The following is a 25,405-nucleotide window of genomic DNA, read 5'->3' as shown; positions in this document are numbered from 1 at the left end:
TCTGCATGCATCTCGGCACATCTGAACGGGAATGTTGTTGAATTCTTCGGTGATTCGCGCTGTCAATTTCGCAACATTGTTTATGGGTCTTGCATATACCTTGTCTTTTAAATGTCTTGTAGGAAGAAGTCGGAAGGGGTGAGGTTTCCCTGACTACCAATCCATCGCCAGGTGTTGCCAACTGCGAGAAGGAAAAGCACCATTACATCATAACACAAGCAAAACAACAAACAAACAAACAACAACATGAATGATACAGCCTAACCTACCACACCTAACAACAAGTGAGTCACTACTTCTGGAACAGCCTGTATGATAACTTTGGGAAAAAGAATCGGTTTCTTTTGCAATATGGTACAATTTTTCGGAAAGATTTCTAACCATTTCTACTATCTGGAGTTGAAATGATCAGTAATGATTCCTCCCCGGTTTTCAATACTGAACATTTGTTAAAATTACTTCGATTTTTGCAGAACATAATGCGTGTTGGAGATTAGAGTCCCACTTCTACAGTTTGAGTTTGAAATTAGTGATAGGAAAAATCGCTCTTTCAACAATGCGCAGCATGATTAGTATGAGTACTTATTTTAATATTATTGCATGTAACAAATTCTTGATATTTTAGCATATGCTGTCTACAAGTCTATACTTGAATATATCGTCTCCACAACTTTATATTTAAGTATATATTGCCTACAAGTCTATATTTTAATATATGTTCTCTACAAATCTATTTTTGAGTATATTTATCTATAGTTTTGTGATCTCTACAACTCTGTATTTGAGTATATGCAGTGTTCAAAGTGAGCCGGTGTGCGGTGGTATGCCATACCGTCCCTGGTTTTTCAGTGATGAAAGCATACCGTCTCTGATTTTCCAATGATTAATACATACCGTCACTGGAAAGTAGATGTTAAATACCTTTAATAAATCCAGTTTTATACACAGTAACTGCACGTATAGCTTTCCACGTAAAAGGTTTTACTTTTTATCTAGAAATAATTTCTAAGTTAACAACACCGACTTTTTTCTTACCTTTTTCCTACTTTTTGTTTTTAAAATGAGATGTCTGCAAAGAAGTTCATCTAGTTTATATTTTGATGTACCATATTGAATTGTTTCTTTGTTACGTATGTTTGTATGTGTGTGTCTTCTTGCCTTAATGCACATAAAAAATGCCATGTTTTGAGCATGGGCGGATTTAGGAGTTATCTACTGTGGGAACGGACCTTCCGGATGTTCGGAATACCCCACAGTCGAGTGGGGGACTGGGAGTTTTCCCGCAGGAAATTATTAATATCTTCATTCGGTTTTTTTATAGCATTTTCATGTATAATTTTCTATAATACAACAGAAGGGGATATTTTTTTCAGGAAGTTGGAGGGGATCAAAATCTCCATCCCCCCCTTCGCGTTACTACAGAGAAGTTCTCGAATGGTTTTCAGTCATTATATAAATAGAAATGCAATCTTTTAGGCAAGATACCCTCACTATATTTCAACATTTACGTAGCCGGTATGTCAAGTCAAAATCGTAGTAAAACATACTACCTCTGGTTTTTATCCACTTCGAACACTGAGTATATGTTCACTTCAATTATATAGTTGAATATATGCTCTGTACAAGTCTATATTTGAGTGTTTATATGTTCTTCTAACTCCATATTTTAATGTATGATCTAGATAACTTTATGATTGAGTATATGTTTTCTTTAACTTTATATTTGAGTATATGTTCTCTACAATTCTGTATTTGGATATGTTTTTCAAATATCTAGGTTGCGTTTCGGTCAGCAAGATGGAATAGACATGGAGAATCAAAGTGGAAAGCCCATGAAATGGAGATGGTTGCTTGACAGATGTGCAGGCTATTATCCCTTAATTATGAGAGTCAATCCTTACATCTTTTTACATATGGTCGATCAGAAATGGGTATATATCATTTTCTATGTGGAGAAAACTGTTACCAGGTAAGTAGAATATTCCTGCCTATAATATTCTTTGACTATAGTTACTATTATATCTTTGTGTCTGCCACATGAAGAACGGAAGATCATTTTAACTGAATCGACCTCCCTGAATACGAAAATAGCAATAAAAAATTCCTAACACGTAACGTTTCTGTGTGACAGAAACGAGTTTGGTTCTGACAAAAAACAACAAAATAACTAATATTATTTTATTAATTCATGATTTTAATTATGTCCCTTATATACTTATAAATATTTCCATTTCTAACGGTTACTTAAATTCTCTTAATAGAGTGATTAAAAATTTGAATGTTTTAAATTATAATTTTCATTAATATTTTAATTTTTACTTAGTTTATTAAGCCATTTTTTAAAAATCATATTTTTTACAAAAATTTCAGAATTAATGTTCTTAGAACGTTTCTAGCGGTATTAAACCTACATATGCAGCTAATATATGTGCACCAAGTATTCTAAAATGATAAATGTTTATAAACTTTTAGTACTTTGTTCTTAAATGAGTTTAATTTTCCCCAACTAAAAACCAGCATTAGTCGTCTATCATAGGTGAATTCCATCTACCGTTTTATGTCTGCTCCATTTTCTGAATATCATAATGGAACTTTTTTTTTAACTCATCGTTCACAGTTTTTAAAGTTTCGAAGGAAAATCTAGGTGAGAATTTACGAAATGTATTTTCAACTCTGTTATCCATGCCCTTAATGAAGTTTTTCATTGGGTCTAATTTTAATGAAGTTTTTCATTGGTCTAATTTTAAATGTAGAAGAAGTAGCTAGCAGTAACTATGTGTGAATTCACAAAAGGAACATACTTATCATTGTGATGACCTATTGTATATGTTTTTTCTTAGATGCTAGTCTTTCATAGTGTAACGTGTTGAGAATAGAGCTTGACTTATGAGTCGGCTGTAAGTGTTAGGGTAAATTGGTAGACACATCTACATACAAGAGAAGAATGTTCTGTCTACACTTTATGGGCTATTGTTTTGTAGTTTATTGATTATTCATTGAACTTGACAGATATGTTGTGAAATCATATAAAATACAGATTCTGAGTTTAAATAAAATACCAAGCTTTTATTTAAAATACTAATACAAACAAGTTCTTATATTTTACATTAAAAGATTAACATACACTAAAAGTTTTAAATACTAACATTTGGCGCAGCTTTGTTCTGACTTACTACTCCAAGTCATGCCTAATCTTTCAGTGTTTGAGTCTTTTCATACTGAGAGAGCTAACTGTCGATCTCATTTGGATCAATTTGAGCAACTACGTCTAGCAACAGATATTATGGAGAAGAAGAAAGTACCTGCTTTGTTGGGTGTAATGGAAATACGCAACTTTGAAATTAAATAAATAAATAAATAAATAAATAAATAAAAACTATAAAAAATAAGCAAACATTACCTCGCTTAAGCATCCGGAAGATAAATCGTTCAAAGAACTGGAAGATATCATACTAAAACAGTTTGGGGACAGCACTATTATCATTGCAGAACGACTACAGATTTGATAATATGATGCAACATATTGAACAACCATTTTCGCAGTATCAAATTGCTTTCAAAAAGCAAATAGCCTTTTATGATTAGGGTATGTTTATTCACATTACATGAGAGATCAAATTGTCCTTGGAATACATAGCAATGTAGTAATAAAGCAGGTGATTTCTACAAAGGATCTGACTTTACATGAAGCCATAGATTTAGTTAATGCTACGAAATAAATGAATCATTCGATGAAACTGTTTTAGCAACGTTAACTGAAGTATTGTACACAGGAACTAAACCTAAACTAAACTCAAAAAGACATCTCCTTTCAAGAATTTGCATAATGGTTCACAAAAGTGCAAAAGATGTTTTTTCTTAGATCATCAAAATTGTAAATGTCCAAATAAAGGACGATACTACATTCGCTTTCATAAGCCTGATCACTTTTCATCTATGTGTGTGGAGAAAGAACCGGTACGTTTTATTCAGGAAGAACGGAACATCAAAATGAGGATTTGGAAGATTACACGATGCATTTTAAGAACACATTGCAATCCATTATTTTCATTTGCTACAAATTTAATGATGTTTATAGCAAAGTAAACAGTTCTAAGATTATTAGCTATTAGTTGGATATCAATGTTCCCCTTTATATTCTGATTTATCGACAAACATAAAAGTTTTACATTACGCTGCTAATTTATAATGTTCCTGTCAATCTTAATTTCTAAGCTGTTTCCTTGTTTTCTTCTTAGTTGATGAAAGTTTACTTCTGCTATTTTATCTGTGTTTACTTTGAGTTCGTTTTATGAAAACAACTCCGTTTATTTTTCTGTTGAAGATTTAATTTTAAAATTAATTTTCTGTTCATTATTGACTACCAGCGCTAAATTTGTATCATTAATGAAATGATAATTATTTTTCTTCACAGTAATACTAGATTTAAATCATTAATAAATATTAAAGAAAATGCTGGTAAAAATATGTACTCTAGTGGTACTCCTGAAGATACACTATTACTTTCGAACACATATGTTGTTCCTATTCCATTTGAATCTTCGTGTCTTATCTCAACTTGTGAGTAATTTTTGAGAACACTTAATCTCCAAAATAATATAAATCAATTTGTTTTAAAATCAGTGTAAAAGTGTAATAAAAATAAAAAAATAGAGGAAAAATAACATCTTAAGCTAATTAGCACTGGGCGAAAATTATAAACTCAAATGACTTCCTGTCTGTGACAGCTTTTTATGTGTTTGAACAGAGCTACAGGAAATTTAGGTGTTACTTGATATCCAAAATTAGATGTAACATTTAAATATCTATATTAATTCCTAATAATTCTATAAGATTAACCCTTATCCGGGCAACCGGGGCCTCCCAGGCTCAGTAGCTTCATTTTTCTAAAATTTCTCAATAACCATACATATTTCGAAGACATAAAATACTGAATTCTTCTATCTTTCGTCGAAGTTAAAATCATGAACATATCGAGTTGGTAAAGTTTTTTTTTTTTTTTTTAATTTGAAAATCTTTTCCTGACGTAACCGGGCAACCGGGGCCTAGGAGGCCCCGTATAACTTTAGTGAAATTCCTGTCAAATATTAGATCAAATTGTCACATAATTATATATTGAACACGTGACTATTGTAACCTTTAGTCGGAACAGTATGCTGCAACAGACATTGAATTTTGAGTGTTCTGCACTTAAAATATATACTGGGCCTGACAGGCCCCGATTGCCCGTTTACGTTACCAAAATGTCTGGACCGGATTTGCTATTCTGCTTGGTCGGCTTACAAAAGCGTGACACGAAGTTTCGCTACTTGACAAAAATATATACCGGTACATTCTAGACTAGTCTAAACAGTAAGTGACAATAGGCATTGATTTTGTGTATTCTGCACTTAAAATATATACTGGGCCTCACAGGCCCCGGTTGCCCGTTTACGTTACAAAAATGTCTTGCCCGGATAAGGGTTAATATCATTTAATTGAAAATAAAATGTCCAAATGGAATATATTACCAATCGATGGGTCTTACTTAGCTGAAGAAAGTAATATGAGTGAATGAAAATCTCCATATGCGTGGTTTTAGAAAAGGTAGAGAAAAAACGAATTTATCTCTAAATTGGACCACTTAGATGCCAAAATTGAAATTTCCCAGTAGTACAATTCATTTTATGTTATGTTGGCAACTAAAATCATAACTATGGAGTTCATGATTTTTATTATTTACTACTTACAAATGTTTAAAGTACCCATGTATTGAACTGAAAATGAAATGGAATCATTCAGTTCAACGTCCCACGACTTTGGCCTGTAGAGTAACTGAGACTATGATTAAGGCAAGTGAATAATGATGAAAGAATTGGTTGGATAAGAATGTGGGAAGAAACGGAAATACTTTGAGAAAACCCATGGACACGAAAATATGCTCTGCCTCTGAGCCATCGTACCCCCATCTACAGAAGTGAATGAAAGCATTAGTCCATTTTTTCATTCTTTTTACAGTTAGAAAACTTGGCATGCAAATGGTGCAATTAAAAATCGATGCTGTACGATATAGAAGTGAATGAAAGCATTAATCCATTTTTCATTTTCTTTTGGATTTAGATTACTTGGCATCCAAACCGGTGCAATTAAAAATTGATGCAGTTCGGTATAGAAGTGAATGAAAGCATTAGCCCATTTCTTTCATTTTTTGGAGGTAGATCACTTCGCACCCAAATGGTGCAATTAAAAATTAATGTTGTTCGATATAGAAGTGAATGAGACAATTAGTACTGTACATTTTTTTCATTTTTGGAGTTGACCACTTGGCATCCAAACGGTACAATTAATATTTTATGCTGTTTGGTATAGAAGTGAATGAAAGCATTAGTCCATTTTTCATTTTTTTTGGAGTTAGACCACTTGGCATCCAAATGATGCAATTAAAAGTTCATGGTGTTCGATATACAAGTGAATGAAAGCATTAGTCCATTTTTCATTTTTTTTTTTTTTTGGAGTTAGACCACTTGGCATCCAAACGGTGCAATTAATGATGCTGTTCGATAATCTTGACACCGATTAATACGAAACTGATTCCGAAGTATACCCCTTTATCAAATTCTCCAATATGACAATAGGATGCTGACTGTAGTTCGTATAGTTAATGTGATATAGATCTACATTACGATTAACTCTTAAAGTTTTAGTTGTTTTCTTTTACCTATAACATTGTTAAAAAATTATATATATATGTATATATATATAGATAAATAGATGGATAGATAGATATAGATATAGTTTCGGAGATATAGGGTGCCGAAAGTGTAGAAATATGAACTTTAGAGATCTATATCTTCACTACCCTAAACGATAGAGCAAAGGCGGTATGGTCAAGTCAAAGACGTCGAATGGGCTCTTTCCAAAAATGCTTATGCCGCAATCGTGAAACCTGTGCGGAAGGGATTCCCCAAAGGAATCGGGGAATCCTCGTCAATTCTCTTGCGAAAAAAATGTCTACATTTACATGTTGACATGTCTACATTAGTGTGGTTCGAAGACTATAAAAACAGCGAACACTAATTCGTTGTCGGCAATGTGATATCTTCAACGAATTCAACATGGCGCGGGAATTTTGTAATTAGCTATGTGGGGTTGCATAACTGCAGCATCAGTAAGAGGTAAAATCATATGCTTTAGTTACCATAAATGATAGAGGCCATTCGACCATTCGAGGTGAATAGCAGCAGCACAGTGTGTGTATATTTGCAATAGAAATTGGCGTGGGAACATAAATGAAAAGAGGGTGCAGTAACCAGAAACATTGGGAATATGAGAAACTACTACAAAGAACATGCACATGAACACCGTAGTAAATACAAAAATGAAAAGAAACGTGTACCCAGTATATGGCAAAATAAACGAAATAAATAGGGATAGACTAAAGCTGCATTGTACTCACCATAAGCAGGTTCTATTTGTCAAATTGCTGTTCCATGTTTCCAATATCCACCTTAGTCATTTCTGTGTACTCGTGGTATGTTCTCAATATGTCCTCCACCAACTCGCTCACACACATGGGCACGACACAGCAATGACTGACGAACATTATCGAGTACTTCGGGCGTATCACGAATCAACTGGAAAATAGCCTGAATACATTGTTTCAGATCGTCTATATCATGAATTTCCCTTGCGTAAACTACTTCCTTAACATGTCCACACAAATAAAAATCCAACGGATTTAAATCGCGAGAACGAGCAGGCCATGTATATCGACTACCCTTTCCAATCCATCTGTTTGAAAATGCAACATCAAGATGTTCGCGAACTTGCCTCTGAAAATGAAGAGGAGCCCCATCGTGCATGAAACACATGGAATGTCTTATTTCCAGAGGTATATGTTCTAGAAGTGGTGGAAGTTCATGCTGCAGAAAATTGAGATACAGCTCGCCAGTTAAACGCCCTGGGAAGAAATATGGCCCTAAAAATTGGTTTTCGATTATGCCTGCCTGCACGTTTACGCTAAATTGTCTCTGGTGGCGGCCTACGACAATTTGATGCGGATTTTCCCCGGCCCAGAAATGGCGATTGTGTAGGTTTACGACGCTATCTCTCGTAAAGCCAGCTTCATATGTAAAAAGAATGCAGGATGGAAACATTGGGTTGCGTGTGCACTCCCTCAGTATCCACCGACAAAATTTTCGTCGTCGGGAATAGTCTCTCATTTCAAGAGCCATGGATATAACAGCTGTTCACGAAACAAACGCCAAATAATATTGTGGAATACGCCTGCGGTTGTAGCTGCTTGACGTGTGCTGATTTCTGGCTGCTGTGCTACTTGGTTAAGAATCCTTTCCTCGTCGGTAGGTCGAGGCACTTCACGTGGTCTTCCACTATCCGTGTTTCCACGGAAACTACCTGTTTCCCTGAGACGTCTATCAATGGAAATAAATGTCCGATCATTTGGAACCCGACGGTTTGGGAACGTCTCATGGTATAAGCGTTGCGCTCTAACGAATTACCTTCAGCACGTCCATAAATTAGGTGCATATCGGCTAGATCACTAAACGAGTACTCATTCATCTTGTAGCACTGAATACGTCACTACCTTTCGTTCGAATCACAAAATTTAAATAGTACACCACTCACACAATGAAAACCACAGCACTGCACTGTAATCGGGTCAAAATATTACTTATTATAGGAGCACATGATTCAATTAGTGTCAGGCACATTTTTGTGTTTCGTGTCGTTAAAGATAACTTGTTTCATTAATGTCTTACAGACATACAGAGTTTTTGTTCTAGGCGCGTGTAACAACAGTATACGACGATTGTAATCTGTTTCTTTCAGAACAAATTCTGCCGTCTCGATGTTCTTGTAAGTTGCACGTCACAGGCTAACTGCTTGTATACTTGAATCCAACAAAAGTGAAAAGAGGTCTAAGACACTACTCCAATTAAACACAACTACACATTTGGTTGAGTATTAGTCTGTGATTGGAAGGGTTACGTCACTAGACTTCCAATCACAGAGCCCTGTAATCGACTCTTCGCTTTAACAGACGCTCTCTCTGTGCGTATAAGGTTGTGTGTAATGGTAGTAAGCAAAAAGAAGCTGTGATTATTATTATTATTATTATTATTATTATTATTATTATTATTATTATTATTATTATTATTATTATTATTATTATTATTATTATTATTATTATTATTATTTCACAATTTCGTTGCCTTCCCCAGAAGTTCTTTTCTGTACCACCTATAACTACACTCCAAGCAAATGAGTGTTTTAGGAAAGGTGTTCTCATATCAATGCTTGCTTTCCTTGCTTTTTTTCTTTGAACGAAATCAATCGGTACTCCGGTGCCCCTATCTTCTGGGTTGCCTGGACGATTTCTCTCTCTGCATACGAAGAAAGCAAGCTTCCTTTTTATTTCCATCCACCCATTAGTTACATCAACCACAGTTTAACGTTATTTTCTTTCATCTGTACAACAGCCGTGTGCAACAGCCGGCCCGCGGGCCATATGAGGACCACCTAACCCTGTCTTCCGGCCCGCTGGTCAGTTATTGAAAACAATAATTATAATAAATTTTCTTTCTTACAAAACCTGTTAAGAGTGAACTGGAAATTTTCCATCAATTACACAGTGTGAAACGTGGTAACGCCCTGAAGACAAGCACTTGGCAAGCGTAGGTACTTGGGGGAATTTTCCCTCGGTATAAGGATTGTTAGACGTACCGGCAAAGTTCTAAATACATTATTTTGGTCCTCTTTAGTGAGTAAATATTTTGGTTATCAGTGTAACAGTTGTTTTGTGTTATTGAGATGTAAATTACGATGAACATGTTCCATCATTTAATACTATACTAATCAATTATCGTAAAAATGATATACCTACAGTGAGGCCCGTAACGCCATTCTGTGCTCTGTGATTAGCCCGCCCATTGTTCCAAGTTGCACACCCCTGCTGTACAATTTTCATGCTCATTAGTGTGCACTTTTCCTCATGTGCATGTTCTTTTTAGTAATTTCTCATATTTCCTAAGTTTTTGGTTACTGCACCCTCTTTTCATTTATGTTCCCACGCCAATTCCTATTGCAGGTATACACACACTGTGCTGCTGCTATTACCTCGAATGACCCGCTTCTCTCATTTATGGTAACTAAAGCTTATGCTTTTATCTCTTACTGATGTTGCAGTTATGCAACACCACATAGATAATTAAAAAATTCCCGCGCCATGTTGAATTCGTTGAAGATATCACATTGCCGACAACGAATTACTGTTTGCTGCTTTTATAATTTTTCAAACCACGCTAATGTAGACCTCTCTTTCGCAAGCGAATTGACGAGGATTCCCCATTTCCTTTGGGGAATCCCTTGCGCATGGGTTTCACGATTGCGGCATAAGCATATTTGGATAGAGCACATTTGATATCTTTGACTTGACCATACCGCCTTTGCTCTATCGTTTAGGATAGTGAAGATATAGATCTCTAAAGTTCATTTTCCCATACTTTAGGCACCCTATATTTCCGGCACCCAATATATATATATATATATATATATATATATATATATATATCAGTCGATAGATCACTTCGGACTGAACAAACTGAAATAATAGAGAATAAATTATTATCCATAGTTTTTGAGAAAGTCAAGAAAAACGAATTTTTATGGTGTTAAAATGCATATGTTTCGTTTGCAATGATAACTGATTTTTAAAATGTATTTTGCTGGAACAAAGTGTTTATTTATTAATTTACAGTACAGTTGGTAAATGCAAAAAACAAAAAGAACAAACAATGTTAAGCACCAGATTGTACCTATTGCTGATTGTTTTCTAACGCTAACACACATATTTTTAACAGTGACACAAAAGTTTTACCATTGATACACTCACTTCTAACAGTGACACAATAGTTCTACCAATGACACACGTACTTCTACCAATGACACGTGTACTTCTAACAGTGACAAGATTAAGTACAAGTAACACACGTACTTCTAAGACTAATAGTTCTATCTGTGACGCACATACTTTTAACAGACACATAATAATTCTACCAGTGATACATGTACTTCTAACAATGACACAATAGTTCTACCAGTGACGAATGTACTTCTAACTATGAGACAATAGTTCTACCAATGAACATGTACTTCTAACAGTGGCAAGATTAAGTACCAGTAACATACGCACTTCTAAGACTAATAGTTCTATCAGTGACGCACATACTTCTAACAGTCACATAATAGTTCTACCAGTGAAGCACATACTTCTATCAGTGACACAATAGTTCTACCAGTGACAGTGACACACATACATACTTTTAACAGTGTCACAATAATTCTACTAGTGACACACGTACTTCCAACAGTGACATACTAGATCTACCAGTGATGCACGTACTTCTAACTATGACACAATAGATCTACCAATTACACGCGTACTTCTAGTAATGACACAATATGTACTTCTAACAGTGACAAGATTAAGTACAAGTAACACACGCATTTCTAAGACTAATAATACTACCAGTGACGCACGTACTTCTAACAGTGACATAATAGTTCTACCAGTGACGCATGTACTTCTAACAATGACACAATCATTCTAGCAGTGACATGTACTTCTAAGCGACACAATAGTTCTACCAGTGACACACGTACTTACAACAGTAACACATTAGTTCTGTCAGTAATACACGTATTATTAACAGTGATACAATACTTCTACCAGTGAAGATCATACCACGTTTGATGTATGTCGTAGCTTTATGACAAGTTAACCCTAATTATTTATTATTTCTTACAGATTGGAACTAGGAGTAGAAGTTAATTGGAATAATGTAAAGGACTTGCAGGAACACGAAGAAATGTTTATTCCTGATAGAGTGGACAGAAAAACAATATTTTATATGCAAAATTTACTTCGATCCTTACGAGCAGAGGCGGACTACGTTATTAGAAAACAGAGCTACGAGTATCGTTCTTAAAGTTACCAACTTACGGATGAAGATTTTATCTACTATCTAATATTTTCTGTCTAATGTCTAGTTTATCTAATATCTAAACTATTTTGAAATTACTATCATGTGTAAAAGAGTTGAAAAAGTTAAATAAAATGTTTAGATATTATTATACTATTTTTTTTTATAAGAACTCTTTATTATTTTGACTCAGCTACATTATAGGGATGTCAATTGAATTTGGTATTTATAAGTATAATAAAGAGTTCTTCTTCTTCTCAGGTCAGTAATCATTTGATTGGTTTGATGCAGCAGTTTACCACTCTTCTCTAACTATACCTCGACTTTCAATTTGCATGTACTTTTTCTTTCTTCCATCTTGTATTATTTGTAATAATAATAATAATAATAATAATAATAATAATAATAATAATAATAATAATAATAATAATAATAATAATAATAATAATAATAATAATAATAATAATAGGAAAATACTTAAACATAAGAAACAGATTTAGAGAGCTTCATTCTGAATAGATGGTATATTTCAACAGATGACTGTGAAAGTTCTACTGATAAAGGAAATGGTTGTTCTGCTTGAAAGTTCTACTGATAAAGAAAATGGCTATTTTTTGAATTCTAGTGATAAAGGAAATGGCTGTTCTGTTTGAAAGTTCTACTGATAAAGGATATGGCTGTTTTGTTTAAAAGTTCTACTGATAAAGGAAATGGCTGTTTTGTTTGAAAGTTCTACTGATAAAGGAAATGGCTGTTTTGTTTGAAAGTTCTAATAATAAAGGAAATGGCTGTTTTGTTTGAAAGTTGTAGTGATAAAGGAAATGACCGTTTTGTTTGAAAGTTGAAGTGTATAACCGAAATAGAGGTTCGGTTACGTTTTTATGTAATGGGATGGGTTCTGTCTCAGATTCGGAACGCTATGTTTGTGACTAGTTGCTTGATTCCACCCCAAGATAACCAATATCTGTAACAATCGAAGTTTGATTTTGACTCTCTCCATCACTCGGAATACTACCCTTAACGATTTCAATAACGTCTCACATAAAGTTCGGAGTATTAATAGATATTCGCCTATCATGATTCCAACCCCATACTGGGTAGGTCAGTGACAAACAACTTTGAAACTTCATTACTCTTACAATCACTAAATGTAAATATCTGTACAAAATATCCGTTATGGTATTTTGTTGAGATAAACACATTGGTAACATAAACCCAACATTTATATATTGACATACAGCTTACGACTAATATGCAAGAGAGAGTAACTGTATTCAAATAATTAATACAAATTTCATTTTATGTATATATTTTCAGGGCTGTCGTTCAGACATGATCTTTTTTTGTAGGCTCTTAATTCTTACGTTTACATACATTTCAGAGCACAATAAACATGAAAATACGTCATTACCTTAAAAATTTTTATACCGGTACTTTTAATTTTCGCCTTTAATGTCAGTTATAGCTCATGTAATAGTTTTATCGCACGACGAAACATCGCGGTAAGTAGTATTACGGTCGCGAACGAAAACGCACAGTGTTCATTAACACACCATAATATTTGCTGGTAAGACTTATTGACGGATGCATTAACGTAATTTACTGTTCCTTCGAAGGCTCCACGATTTTTGCACTGTTCTCACCTTTCCTTCTAACTGCGTAATTGGGAATGCGACTTCTTTTCCCGATGACGTAAACCACATTTTAGCATTTAATGGCTATTTTGCAACTGATACTTCATCACAACTAACAAACAACTTGCTGAACACTTGAAAAGATTTAGAAAGTTGATTTAGAACTTAGAACTTCTTGGAATATTTGCATGTTTTGACACTTTAATTATTAATTTTATATTTCGACCAGTACAGTATCTAGCTAGAGCAAGTATTGTGGGTCAGTTACCAATAAAAGTGGCTATGAGTAAAAGATTTCTTTAAAAAATCGGTTGATAAAGAGGAATCACCTGATACATTATCGTATGGTTGTGACAGAAGAGCCATAAGTTTTCTTAGACAGTTTAGTAACAAAAAGAGAAGAAAGTTTTAAATGTATCAGTTCTAAAAGATGTTTAAAATTTTTGACTTAGTGATTTTAAAAAAATAATTTTGTATTTCTTTACAGGAATAGAATAGGATGAAAATTATGAAGTTACTTTTATTTCACCTTCTATCGAGATTTATGAATATTTAATATGATATATACACATTTCTTGTAAATACAACGAAAAAAGCTTTCTGGGAACAGAATGATTCTGCATATATCAGTTGTTTTCAGCTCTCTAGCACATTATGAGGTTTTAACTGTTCTTTTAGTACACCAACTCCGTGAAGTACAAACATGGGGAAAACCAATCAAACAGGTGTTCATCATTATCAGACACCAAAACTATTTTCATTCATTGGTACGTAATGTTTGTTTCTCACATAACTATGTGGTCCCAGTATTTCTAACTTATTACGATGAAAACAAACTATATATATATATCACTATTTTAACTTCTACATGTATTCCAAGTCAAAAAGAAATGAGGAGATTGGTAATTGAGATCCTGAGGGATGAAGCGATAATTCAATTGAATACTTATTATAATAATAACATTAATAGTATTTTTCCGTTATTTTTATCAATAATCTCTTTAGTTTAAAATTTTAACCTTATAGATAATTCATTACAGGTATTTCCGTCTAAATGTACTATTTTCAGAATTGATCAGTTTGATCATGTAACTAATAATAACATTAAATACCAATATGACCACTGTTAAGAAATTAATCAATTTTATTTCCGCAATTTTAAGAAATTTGTTACGATATTAAACCCGATCAAGACTTGTCGAGGTAATATGTATGTGTATGTGTTTTCTTTATCGTCAGTGTTTCGATTTTGGAGATAATTCTTAGGACTATAGACGCACATTGACTTTTCAAGTGTATGTGCATAGAAGCAGGCGAGAACATTGGAGAAAATTCATTATTTCCATATGCGAAATAAATAAATTCTTTTTTAGTAGGATTGATTCCCCCTCCCCCACCTTTTATGTATCACATACAAAATCTCTATCGGTAATTTTTGAGTCCTTTTCCTATTCTTTATTAACATAGTTGCTAAAAAAATATCATTCCAGCACGGGAAGGTATTGAACATCACTAAAGGGGGGGTTTTGGATTTCACTTCTAATCACCTTGTAGAGCCAGACCACAGCAAGATTTGCGTAGCAAGGTTTCTATAAATTTTGAGTGAATTCGTTTTTGCAGTCCCACCTGTACTCTACCATCGGTTACGAATGCAGAGCATAGGAACTATTCTAATAAAGCACATTTTTATTTTTCTTCTACTTTCCAATTTAAACATATTTCGTTACAGAGGACCATTTTGACTGACCGTGTCAAATATTTTCGAATAGTAGGCCAGAGTACTTACATATCCCAATAATTTATAATATTTTAGTGTGTTGTGAATTTCTTTTCAATGTCTATTAAACTTATTTGTGATTTTTAGTAATATTTAATTCACTTAATCTTTAATATTTGAATGTCACATTATATGTTATGTAATTTTAAGAATTTTTTACTTTCACAATAGAAACGTTCTCATGTATCTTGTACATATTAAAGAATACCAAAGTATTTTTGAAACTTTTAAAGTAACATATGTATATAATAAGAAGAAAATTTTCATTCATATATGTGTAATGAATCATGTTATGTCAATAGTGATTTCCAAATTTTAGATCTTGTCACGTATTGTGCAAATATTCTGATGTCGTGTATAACAATTCAGATTTTTTTATGTAGCTCAAGTATATACAATGTATTATGATAGAAAAGATAAACCATACTGTTCGGGGATTGTTTAGTAAACTTAATAATAATAATAATAATAATAATAATAATAATAATAATAATAATAATAATAATAATAATAATAATAATAATAATAATAATACATTGATTTAAGAGCCTGCCTTATTAAAAATAATACAAAATTTACCATTTTTCTTTTTCTTGTTTATTCATAAGTGAAAGCAGATAATGAAATGCAACTTACCGCAATCATAGATAATGTTATTCTACAACAGAAAGTATGAATCTGAAGAATTTTCAGTGTTGTCAGAATAACGATTCCAGGAAAATTTGAGTTAAGGCAGCGACAAGAGGAACGAACTCAACTGTATTTGATTACGTATCATGTTGTTTTGATATCCTGTGAACTACTTTTTAAATAACATTATTATTTAATTTTAATAACTGTATGTTAAAACTATTTTATTTATTACAAACTAATTACAACTTTATTTAAAAAGCAGTTCACAGGATACCAAAACAACATGATACGTAATCAAATGCAGTAGAGTTCGTTCCTCTTGTCGCTGTCTTCACTTAGATTTTGCGGAAAACGTTATTCTGGTAACACTATAATTTCTATGGATAGCAACACTGAAAATTCTTCAGATTCATATTTTCTGTTGTAGAATAACGTTATCTATGATTGTGGTAAGTTGTATTTCATTATCTCCTTTCACTTATGAATAAACAAGCAAATGAAAACTGGTAAACTTTGTATTATTTTTAGTAAAGTAGGTTATTAAGATGCGGAAAAGGAAATTAAAGGTATTTAAACTATTCATTAATCGATTTATTATCATTTAAGTAGCAATACAAAATTTAGAAATGAGTCCTTCCGAATAGCACAAAACCATCGAAAGTAAGTTATTCCTACGATAAAACTTTTCGATTAAGGTCATAATAAATTTATTTTAGTCAATAACAAAATGCAAAAGTGGATATTTGTTAGCGTTTGTAGTTGTCACTAATGTGTAGTTGTAGTTACCTAACTTAAAAGAATCAAGTTAAGAGATTTTTATTTCAGCAATGACATTATATTTGAAAGCGAACGGAAATATTCTGTACTAAGGAAGGTATTTTATTTGTGTAGTTTTATACCGTTTGATTTGAAGGCTTGAAAATATTGTCGTGTTGTATTTTATGAACAGGAATTTTAGGAATGATCCAAAAAATGGATCAAAAGATTGCAATCTTGTCCAATAATTAGTTTTTGGATTAGGGGCCACAAGATTTTTGAACTTCCCCTAAATTGAGTTTTCGTATTTTCGACGAAATAAGTACATCATACTGAGTTAAGTAATAGTTTGGGTTTGGCTACACTATATGTAGTTCTCCAGATATAAGGCGTACAAGAAAATTTTTGGTTGAAATATATTGGTCTTTTGATCCAAAAACAAGTATATAATAATAAGTGTTATTGCATTTTTTTTGTAAACATACGTTACAATTATGAATCAAAAAGAATATATTCTATAGAAATGAATATTATCATACTCGATAAAGTATACACTTATAGTGATAGAAATAATATTACTTACGTCATGGAAACGTGTATTGTTTTACTTTGTTACATATGTCTTATCACGTATTGCCGCACATACACATGAAGGTGCAAAGATTGTTAATAATTTATTTTAGTACAACTGGTATGTTAATTGAGTTCGATGAGAGCAGCATATAAAAATCTATATAGTGACTGCATCCTGTTTATGTAAGTTTACTAATCTTTTTCTGACGTCAACGCTTTGAATTTACTTAGTGGACCATTAAGATTGAGAAAAAAAAGGAATAGTGTGTTACTTGTAAAGATTCCATTGACTACTTATTTATTTTAAACAATTTATTGGAGAGTCAAAGATTTTGAGTATGGTAAATGACTAATAAGTATTTTCTTTCAGAATAATTGGGTTAACTGCATCTTATCGAGATATTTGTTTACTACTGACTTATATTTTCTTCCGATCACATTTTCTAATTTCTACGTATTCTGCATAATGAACATTCGTTGATAAGACGCTATATACGAGTTAAGACAACATTTGCATAGGCATAATTCAACATATGCAACGATTTGAACTGTGAGGCATCCACCAGTTGTGTATTGAGAAAACAATAAGGATTTGAACATTGCTACTGACGAATTGTTAGTAATTTCGTCTTATCCAAGAATTTGAAAAATATTTTTTTTTTTTTATTTAAGCAGATTTGATTGTTAAAGTTACACAAAACATTTTCCCAAAATTTGTTTGTATGCTCATCTGTCAAGGTCATTTTATGAACCTAATGTGCATTAGCATATATAAACATTTTAATATTTTCGACATTAGGTATCTCTTTAATATTTCAATTATTTCGCTTTTCTTGTGTATCTTTGTGGTGTTTTCTATATTCAAGTATATATTTAATCATTTATTGAATGAAGATATTTTGAGCTACAAGTTGAATGAAGAAGTAAACAAAAATAATACAAGAGTGAAAAAGTGACTGACTCCTCCAAGACTCGAACGCGAGACCTCCGGCTTACCGTGCCGATGCGTTAACTACTACGCCACCCAGTCCGACTCACTCTTTGTACGTTATCGAATTCATATCTATATAGGATATGGTGTGTTTAAAAAATCGGTTGTTTTCGGTTTCGTTAATATCCATATGAAATCACAACCGTCATAGGTGCTCAATATATGGACACAGGGATTGTCCAAGCACAGCAGAGTCTGTGGAACAATCCACGTGATCCGAGCAGAGAGCACCGACCTCGAGAGTGAGAGAGTGAGTGGCTGTTCTGGGAGTCGGACTGGATGGCGTAGTGGCTAATGCATCGACATGGTATGCTGGAGATCCCGGGTTCGAGTCTGGGTCCAGTCAGTCACTTTTTCATTCTTTGTACGTTCCATTAATATCTATGAAAATAATAGCGATCAAATTATGGATACATCAAGTTTTGAAAACAAAAAATCAATATAAAGCAATATATATATTTTAGTTTTGTTTATTTTAGTATATTATTTTCAAAATAAAGCTAAAATAAATAACTGAATTAGAGGCACTCATGAAAAACTTTTAATATTTATATATTAATAAGTAATGTTCAGTGTTACTGAAATCATGTTGAATGTTATTCAGAATATAAATAATAACGAAAGAAATTACATTCAAATATTAAAGTTCTTTTAAAACGCCCATAATAAATATTTTTAGTGAATCAAAAATCCAACACTGAAACGACTATAAAGTTTTCTTAGCGTTTGAAAAAAAAAAAGAAAAAAAAAGAAAGAAAAGAAAAGAAAATTTCCACACAGTACAATTATTTCATACATATACAGAGTGATTCAGGAGGAATGTAACATAATTTGTGAGGTGATTGTATATGTGAAAATAAACCGAAAAAGTTCTATGAACATGTGTCCGATTTTCGATCGTTACGGAACGGGAGCGGGTTGAAGACTACACACATCCATGAATGATTATGAAGACAAATATGTATTTTACTTACCGAAATGCTGTGTAGACGCTGTGGTAGACAGAATAATGGTGGGACAGATGACTGATCCATCCTACAAGAGGTGTGGAGGTTCTCCAACAGATGGCAGCACTGTGACGTCGCACCGAGGTAACAGATGCAAGCGTACCCAGTGTGCAATCCTGGGTTGAGGCCGTGTGTGCGTGTCGTGCTTGAGTGTTGTTTAATTGAGCACCGATTCACTGTACCAGACAAATATCCCAGTATCTGAATAACACATTTCCTCAACAGTGGATTGGCCGTGGCGGACCCATTCATGGCCTCCCAGATCACCCGACTTAACCTCACTAGACTTCTGTTTATGGTGCTGCTTAAAGGCGGATGTGTACGCTGGGATGTGTACGCTATGAAGGTGGATGCACGTGAAGAACTTGTCGCTCGCATTACCCACGCTCTTGCTCGTATTAAAGCCCATCGAGATGATATTCGATGTGCAACACAACACACCTTTCAACGCGTTGACAAGTGCATTGAGATGGGTGGGGGACTTTTTGAACACTTCTTTTAGGATGGATCAGCCATCTGTCCCACCATGATTCTGTCCACCACAGCGCCTACACTGCATTTCGGTAAGTAGTATTCACACTTGTCTTCATAATCATTCATAGATGTGTGTAGTCTTTAACCCGCTCCATTTCCGTAACGATCGAAAATCGGACTCATAGGACATTTTTAATTTATTTTCACATGTAGAATCACCTTACAAATTATGTGACATTCCTCCTGAATCACTTCATATATTTCCTTTCCCTTGTTTTAAGAAGATACTGGACTGGAAGATACTGGAAATCATTTCACAAATATGAAATTTCCGCTGAGCGAACAGAACTTCTGAAGAGAATATACATCTAGTATGGATTTCAAATGGACCTTAACTACAGGTGAAAACCAAAATTTCCACACCTATCTACATACCTTCTTCAGTAAAACAAATATCAGTGAACACATTTCATCTGATGAAGTATTAATGTTAAGAAATTTCTAGCGAATCTTTTGTGATTAGTGTATTACTTTAAATTGTAATGGAAAATAGTTATATGTTTTCGACAGAACAGTGTTGCCAGTGTCAACTGATAATATTACCCTTAAGTGTTTCCACTTATACTAAATTTTGAAACCAAACAAAAAAAAAAAAAAAAAAAGGAGGTTTTGCTTTTTAAAACTTTGAAATATCTCACGGCCAGGGTTCTTAATCTTACTTAATATTCTATCAAGTAGATTATTCGCCAAGTTGGAAAGCCATATGTAACCGCTTCCCGCTTCCATATATTCTTTTCTCCCTAACTATACAAGGCAACTATTTTACTGTATTCTTATGCTCAAAAAATCTTTCTGTGTGTTGGTGAATATTGATGAGAAACAAAATACCTTTGGTTTGTCGTAGCCTATACAACAAAGTATCTTTTCATTCCAATTCTATTTTTCATTGCACCAGTAGCAAAACACGGACAGGAACCAGTCAACAATATTGCTAATCGAAATTTATTTGAACAAAAACATTCTTCTATGTACGTTATTTATGAACATTCAGTGGTTCTTTGGACATTTTTATAATAGTGAGTTATCAATATTTTAACATACTTGAGAAATCAAAACCTGTGGTTGTTTTACGAAACGCTGTTCTCCGATATGAAAATCAATGTTGCTAAAACTGAGTATTTTACTTGATTTACATATGCTCTATATAAGCAATTGCATTTGATCACCTTCAATATTTAAACGGACTACTGTCAACCCTTTCAAGGCTTTCCTGGTTGGATGAGCAACGCATCAGTTATTCTGAGAAACCATTCTCTTGGCTTGCAGTGCGCGTATATACCTCAAATACACCTCTATTCTTTGTTGTTTCAAGATCATTATTAAATGCGTGACAAAAACTTCATTTCAGATTGGATTATAGTGTAGTGGTTATTCAGTTGCGGTATACTGTGAATTCGGAAGTAAATAGCATCTTAAGGACTATTATGTATCACTAGCTGAACTTGCGCTCTCTACACAGCGCATCATTCACATATGAGCATGAATCTTGTTGTCATTCCTCACAACATCTGTATATGTCCCTTTACAGACACAAGTGAAAGATGTCTTGATAAAAATCGGCAAGGGGTACCATAAAGAGGAGATTTTTTCAATAGCTCGCACAGTTTGAAAAATATGAGCCTGCTTCCAGTTGGAGTTTCTAATTCATGTATGATCAGTGTTGTCTTTCTTCTTGCATGCAGTATGTAATAAGCAAATGCATTACATATACAATTATTATAATGTCAGTGATATATAGTACTCATTGGGCAAACACTCCAAACAATAAAGATTCATCTTAAACTGGAGAAATGGTTATCCTTCGTTTTTCATTATCATTTGACCGTGATACAAACGCCTGAGAGACATGCAATCCTTGTACACAAATATGTGGTGTTGGAATGTATAACTCGTGAGATATGATGCTTTACTTTTTAAAAATTTCAACACTTCCAGTGTACCCCTAAAAATGTACTAAAGAAATAACTGTTTTTAAATTTTCAATTAGAACTGGACAATCTACATAAGATTTGGAATCGACCAGTGAAAACGGCACGTTTCTAGCACTTGTGGTTTTCGAGATCTCATTGTCGAAAGGATTGGAGACAAACATATAACCTTTTCTTTGGAGACAAACATATAAACCTAGTATTTTAATATATAGATGGGAGAATTCTAATCTACTATAGCATCTTCGCTAGAATATAATCCCTTAAGAGATGCTGTCGTCCCTTTCCCTTTGGAAGAATGTGAAAAATGAAATCTTGAATTATTATAAGTCAATTACAATAAAAATGGTATTTAATAGAAAGTCATTAAATATTTTTATTGTTATTATTATTTTGGTAGTTATGTGTTTTACGGAAATGTTTGTGAGTAAACCTTCATTATCCCAGTAATGTTTCTTTTTTCTTTCCATGATTGGATTCGTTCCTTGTATCTATATGCCGAAATATCTATATAATATCTATATACCGAAATTACGTATATAGATATTATTTGCATACTGAATGTTAACAGATCTTTTGTAAACCCGAACTGAAATATAAATTTTAATATTTAAATTTGATCCAAGTTAATTTAATAAAAAAACGGAACTTCTATACAGAGGCAGTAAGTTGTATTGAAAGCACTGCTGCTCATGATGTCCCTTGACATTATAGAGGGAGTGGAATGGTCCTTAAAATGATGTGTGGTCAGCACAGACAGCTATGCTGCTCCTCTGCAATGTGCTCTCATGTTACTCAAAATGTTGATAATGAATTGTATGAGTTTCATTACTTCAGCGATGCTGCTGGTAACTGCTGGATAGCAGTTGGTGCATCTGAAGGTACTGAGAAACATTTCGCCATAACATCCCAAACGGCTTGATGGGACAGACGTCAAGAGAACACACAGGCCAGTCCATTCGCCAAATATCAAGGCCAGTCCATTTCGAGAACTCCACCACCTGCGCTGCTCGATGCGGTCGCACTTTATCATCCATAAATAAGAAGTTGTCCACAAATACTTATTTACGTCTACAAATAAATAATTTTTAAAGAAATCTGATACTGTGTGAAATAGTAAAGAAATAAAGAATTTCTTTACGAATTTCATATTTTGTGAAATAGTTCAGAAATAAGGAATTTTTGAACAAATCTCGTATTATGTGAAAAAGACGAGAAATAAATATTTTTTGATCACATTTCCCACTACGTGAAATAATAAACCTTATAATTTCAAAGGTATTGTGCCTCAATTTTTATTTAAATATAACAAAAAGTTGTAACATAAGAGTTAACAATAAATCTCAACACAACAACATACAAATACGGAAATTTTCTACCGCTTTAGGTGAGAACGTATTTAAGCTTAAGAACTATAATTGTGAGAAGAATATGAACAATTAGCCATACAACAGATATGACAAAACCTTCCCAAACACCAGTGCGATGAGATTCCCATCCTCGCAATACTATATTTCGTACGGAATCGATGGGCAAAGTCAGAGGTAAACAGTAACTAAGAACTCTCCAAAATTTATTCATACTTGTAATCGGCCACAGTACTCCTACGAAAGAAATGTTAGAAATTATACAAATAAGTGAAAAATTTATATTTTGCTTATAAGAGGAAGAGTATCTGAAACTAATATTAAGACATGAAGCAATTTTAAGGTGAATGTAAACAAACGCCAATCACCAACAGATAGTCCACTTTCCCCATATCTTTCTAATGATTTTTTTAAAAGCCTGACAATATCATATTAACAATAAGATTAATGTACTTTTTCACGGAACAATTAACTTTTTTTCTTTTACATTAATGAGCGATAAACAATACATGAGAACACGCGTTATTCGGAACATGAGGAAGTGTAGAACTATCAGTTCTTAACACTTCCGACTTCCTGTCGACGCATTACGTGTTCATTGCAGTCAAGGCTTATATTTAGTCTACTTTGGACCCACCTTTAAGTCAGAGCATAAACTAGAATCCTGTTGGGAGCATATATAGGAACTATGGCTAAGTGAATCCATTTAGGGAGCATGACTAGGAGAATGCATGTAAGGAGCATGGTTAGGCGAGTCCGTCTAGGGAGCATGGCTAGGAGACTTCATCTACCATGTAGAGAATCCATTCTACACTGGTTTCACATTGCTAAAATATGCACTTTTGGATGGGGTTTGTGTGATTTCCTTCACGTTGATATATGCTGCCACTCCACGATTTCTTGTGTTCCAAATAACGCGTGTTCAAATATAGTTTTCCACACTTTTGGACGGCTCTAGCTCTGAAACTATGCCCTACAATTATGAAATATAAACATGCATGTATACAATTTATTAGGCCATAAATCAACATTAATTATATTTGACTTCGCTAATGGGAAATAGAGTATTATTAATGTATTATGTCAAATTTTTAACATGGACTAAATTTTGCGAATATTCAAATCATTTGTAAATTAATGTAAATGGGTTTGGGTCTCAACCTGTCATAAGTGACAATATTTATTTAATATTCGAGTGAATTATAAAGTAATAATTACATAAGGAAATGTTCTGGTACTTTAATTTTCAATAGGTAAAATTACAATAAGGGTTATTAATAACTATGAAAGCATGCATTGAAACTGACAAACAATATTAAATTCGACCTCAAACAAATTACGGTGTTGAGTTTGACTCTAGGGAGTAATAAAGAAAGACTACAAAATGTCAAATTACTTTACTCACTTAGCTCTAAAGAAAATACTCGTTGAGGTGAATAATATATTATAAAAGGAAACTGATGTAGCTTTATAATAAAAAAATAATACGCCTGTACAATTATTGGGAGTTTGACCATGATCGCTTGGAGCGCAATAGCTATGTTAATACTTTTAATGCGTCATTTACCTCACAGTTCCAGCTACGAGTAAATTGTTATCAGTCTTCAAGTTAACATTTTGACGATCTATGCTCAATGATGTTTCCATTGATCTGCGGTCGTTCTGGACACGGAGACTAAATTCAAATGCCAAAGACGAATTGAGATTATGATCTGGATATCTTTCCCGTAGTTCTTAAAGCTTATATATTTTATTTTCAGCTTCTTTTTAGGCCAGTCTTCACCTTGTTTTTATATTTTTCATATAAGCATTGAACTTATTTATTATTTCCCTTTTGGAATTTCAGATTCTCTGTTTTTTGTTTAAATTTTTGTTTTTACTGAGTTACTAAGTAAACTTTGAAAGGTTTCTCCACCTGTATACTTAGCTTTCCATTAATATTTTGTTTTCCAGTTAAATTTTAGGTAAAAGTAGGCTTCAAATGGTTAATTAAAAGGACCTATCCGGATGCAATAATGCGAACAGACTTTAGGGAGATGGCTGAAATTCAGCCCAAATGTAAAAGAGACTAGTAAATTCTATAATCCAAAAACAAATTGTCCTAAAATGGACGGAATATAGTCAAAAAAAGCACAAAGCATTAATGTCAATGGAAAATTAATGAAAAACATATAATTCCTCCACTTATCTCAGAAACCAAAAGAGGGAAATGGCTGAAATTCGG

General features: G+C 33.3%; 2 protein-coding genes across 3 annotated transcripts in view; one reads left to right on the top strand and one right to left on the bottom strand.

Moving 5' to 3' along the window:
- Positions 1 to 12,091, top strand: part of LOC145684052 (uncharacterized) — a 70,200-nt gene extending 58,109 nt beyond the window's left edge. Inside the window, exons 8-9 of the mRNA XM_081755889.1 lie at positions 1,778 to 1,969; positions 11,807 to 12,091. Coding sequence (XP_081612015.1) covers positions 1,778 to 1,969; positions 11,807 to 11,987 — 373 coding nt within the window. The 3' untranslated portion in view covers positions 11,988 to 12,091. The remainder of the gene's footprint in view (positions 1 to 1,777; positions 1,970 to 11,806) is intronic.
- An 11,002-nt stretch (positions 12,092 to 23,093) lies between these two features.
- The window catches only part of LOC145683502 (ABC transporter G family member 23-like), a 259,118-nt gene continuing 256,806 nt past the window's right edge, over positions 23,094 to 25,405 (bottom strand). For both annotated transcript variants that reach the window (XM_081754841.1, XM_081754842.1), the window contains one exon: positions 23,094 to 23,418. In XM_081754841.1, coding sequence (XP_081610967.1) covers positions 23,198 to 23,418 — 221 coding nt within the window. In that variant the 3' untranslated portion in view covers positions 23,094 to 23,197. The remainder of the gene's footprint in view (positions 23,419 to 25,405) is intronic.

This window comes from Thermobia domestica, chromosome 4 (assembly GCF_964235325.1).
Source record: "Thermobia domestica chromosome 4, izTheDome1.hap1.1, whole genome shotgun sequence".
Classification (NCBI taxonomy): Eukaryota; Metazoa; Arthropoda; class Insecta; order Zygentoma; family Lepismatidae; genus Thermobia; species Thermobia domestica.
This window is presented reverse-complemented; position numbering and strand designations above follow the sequence as displayed.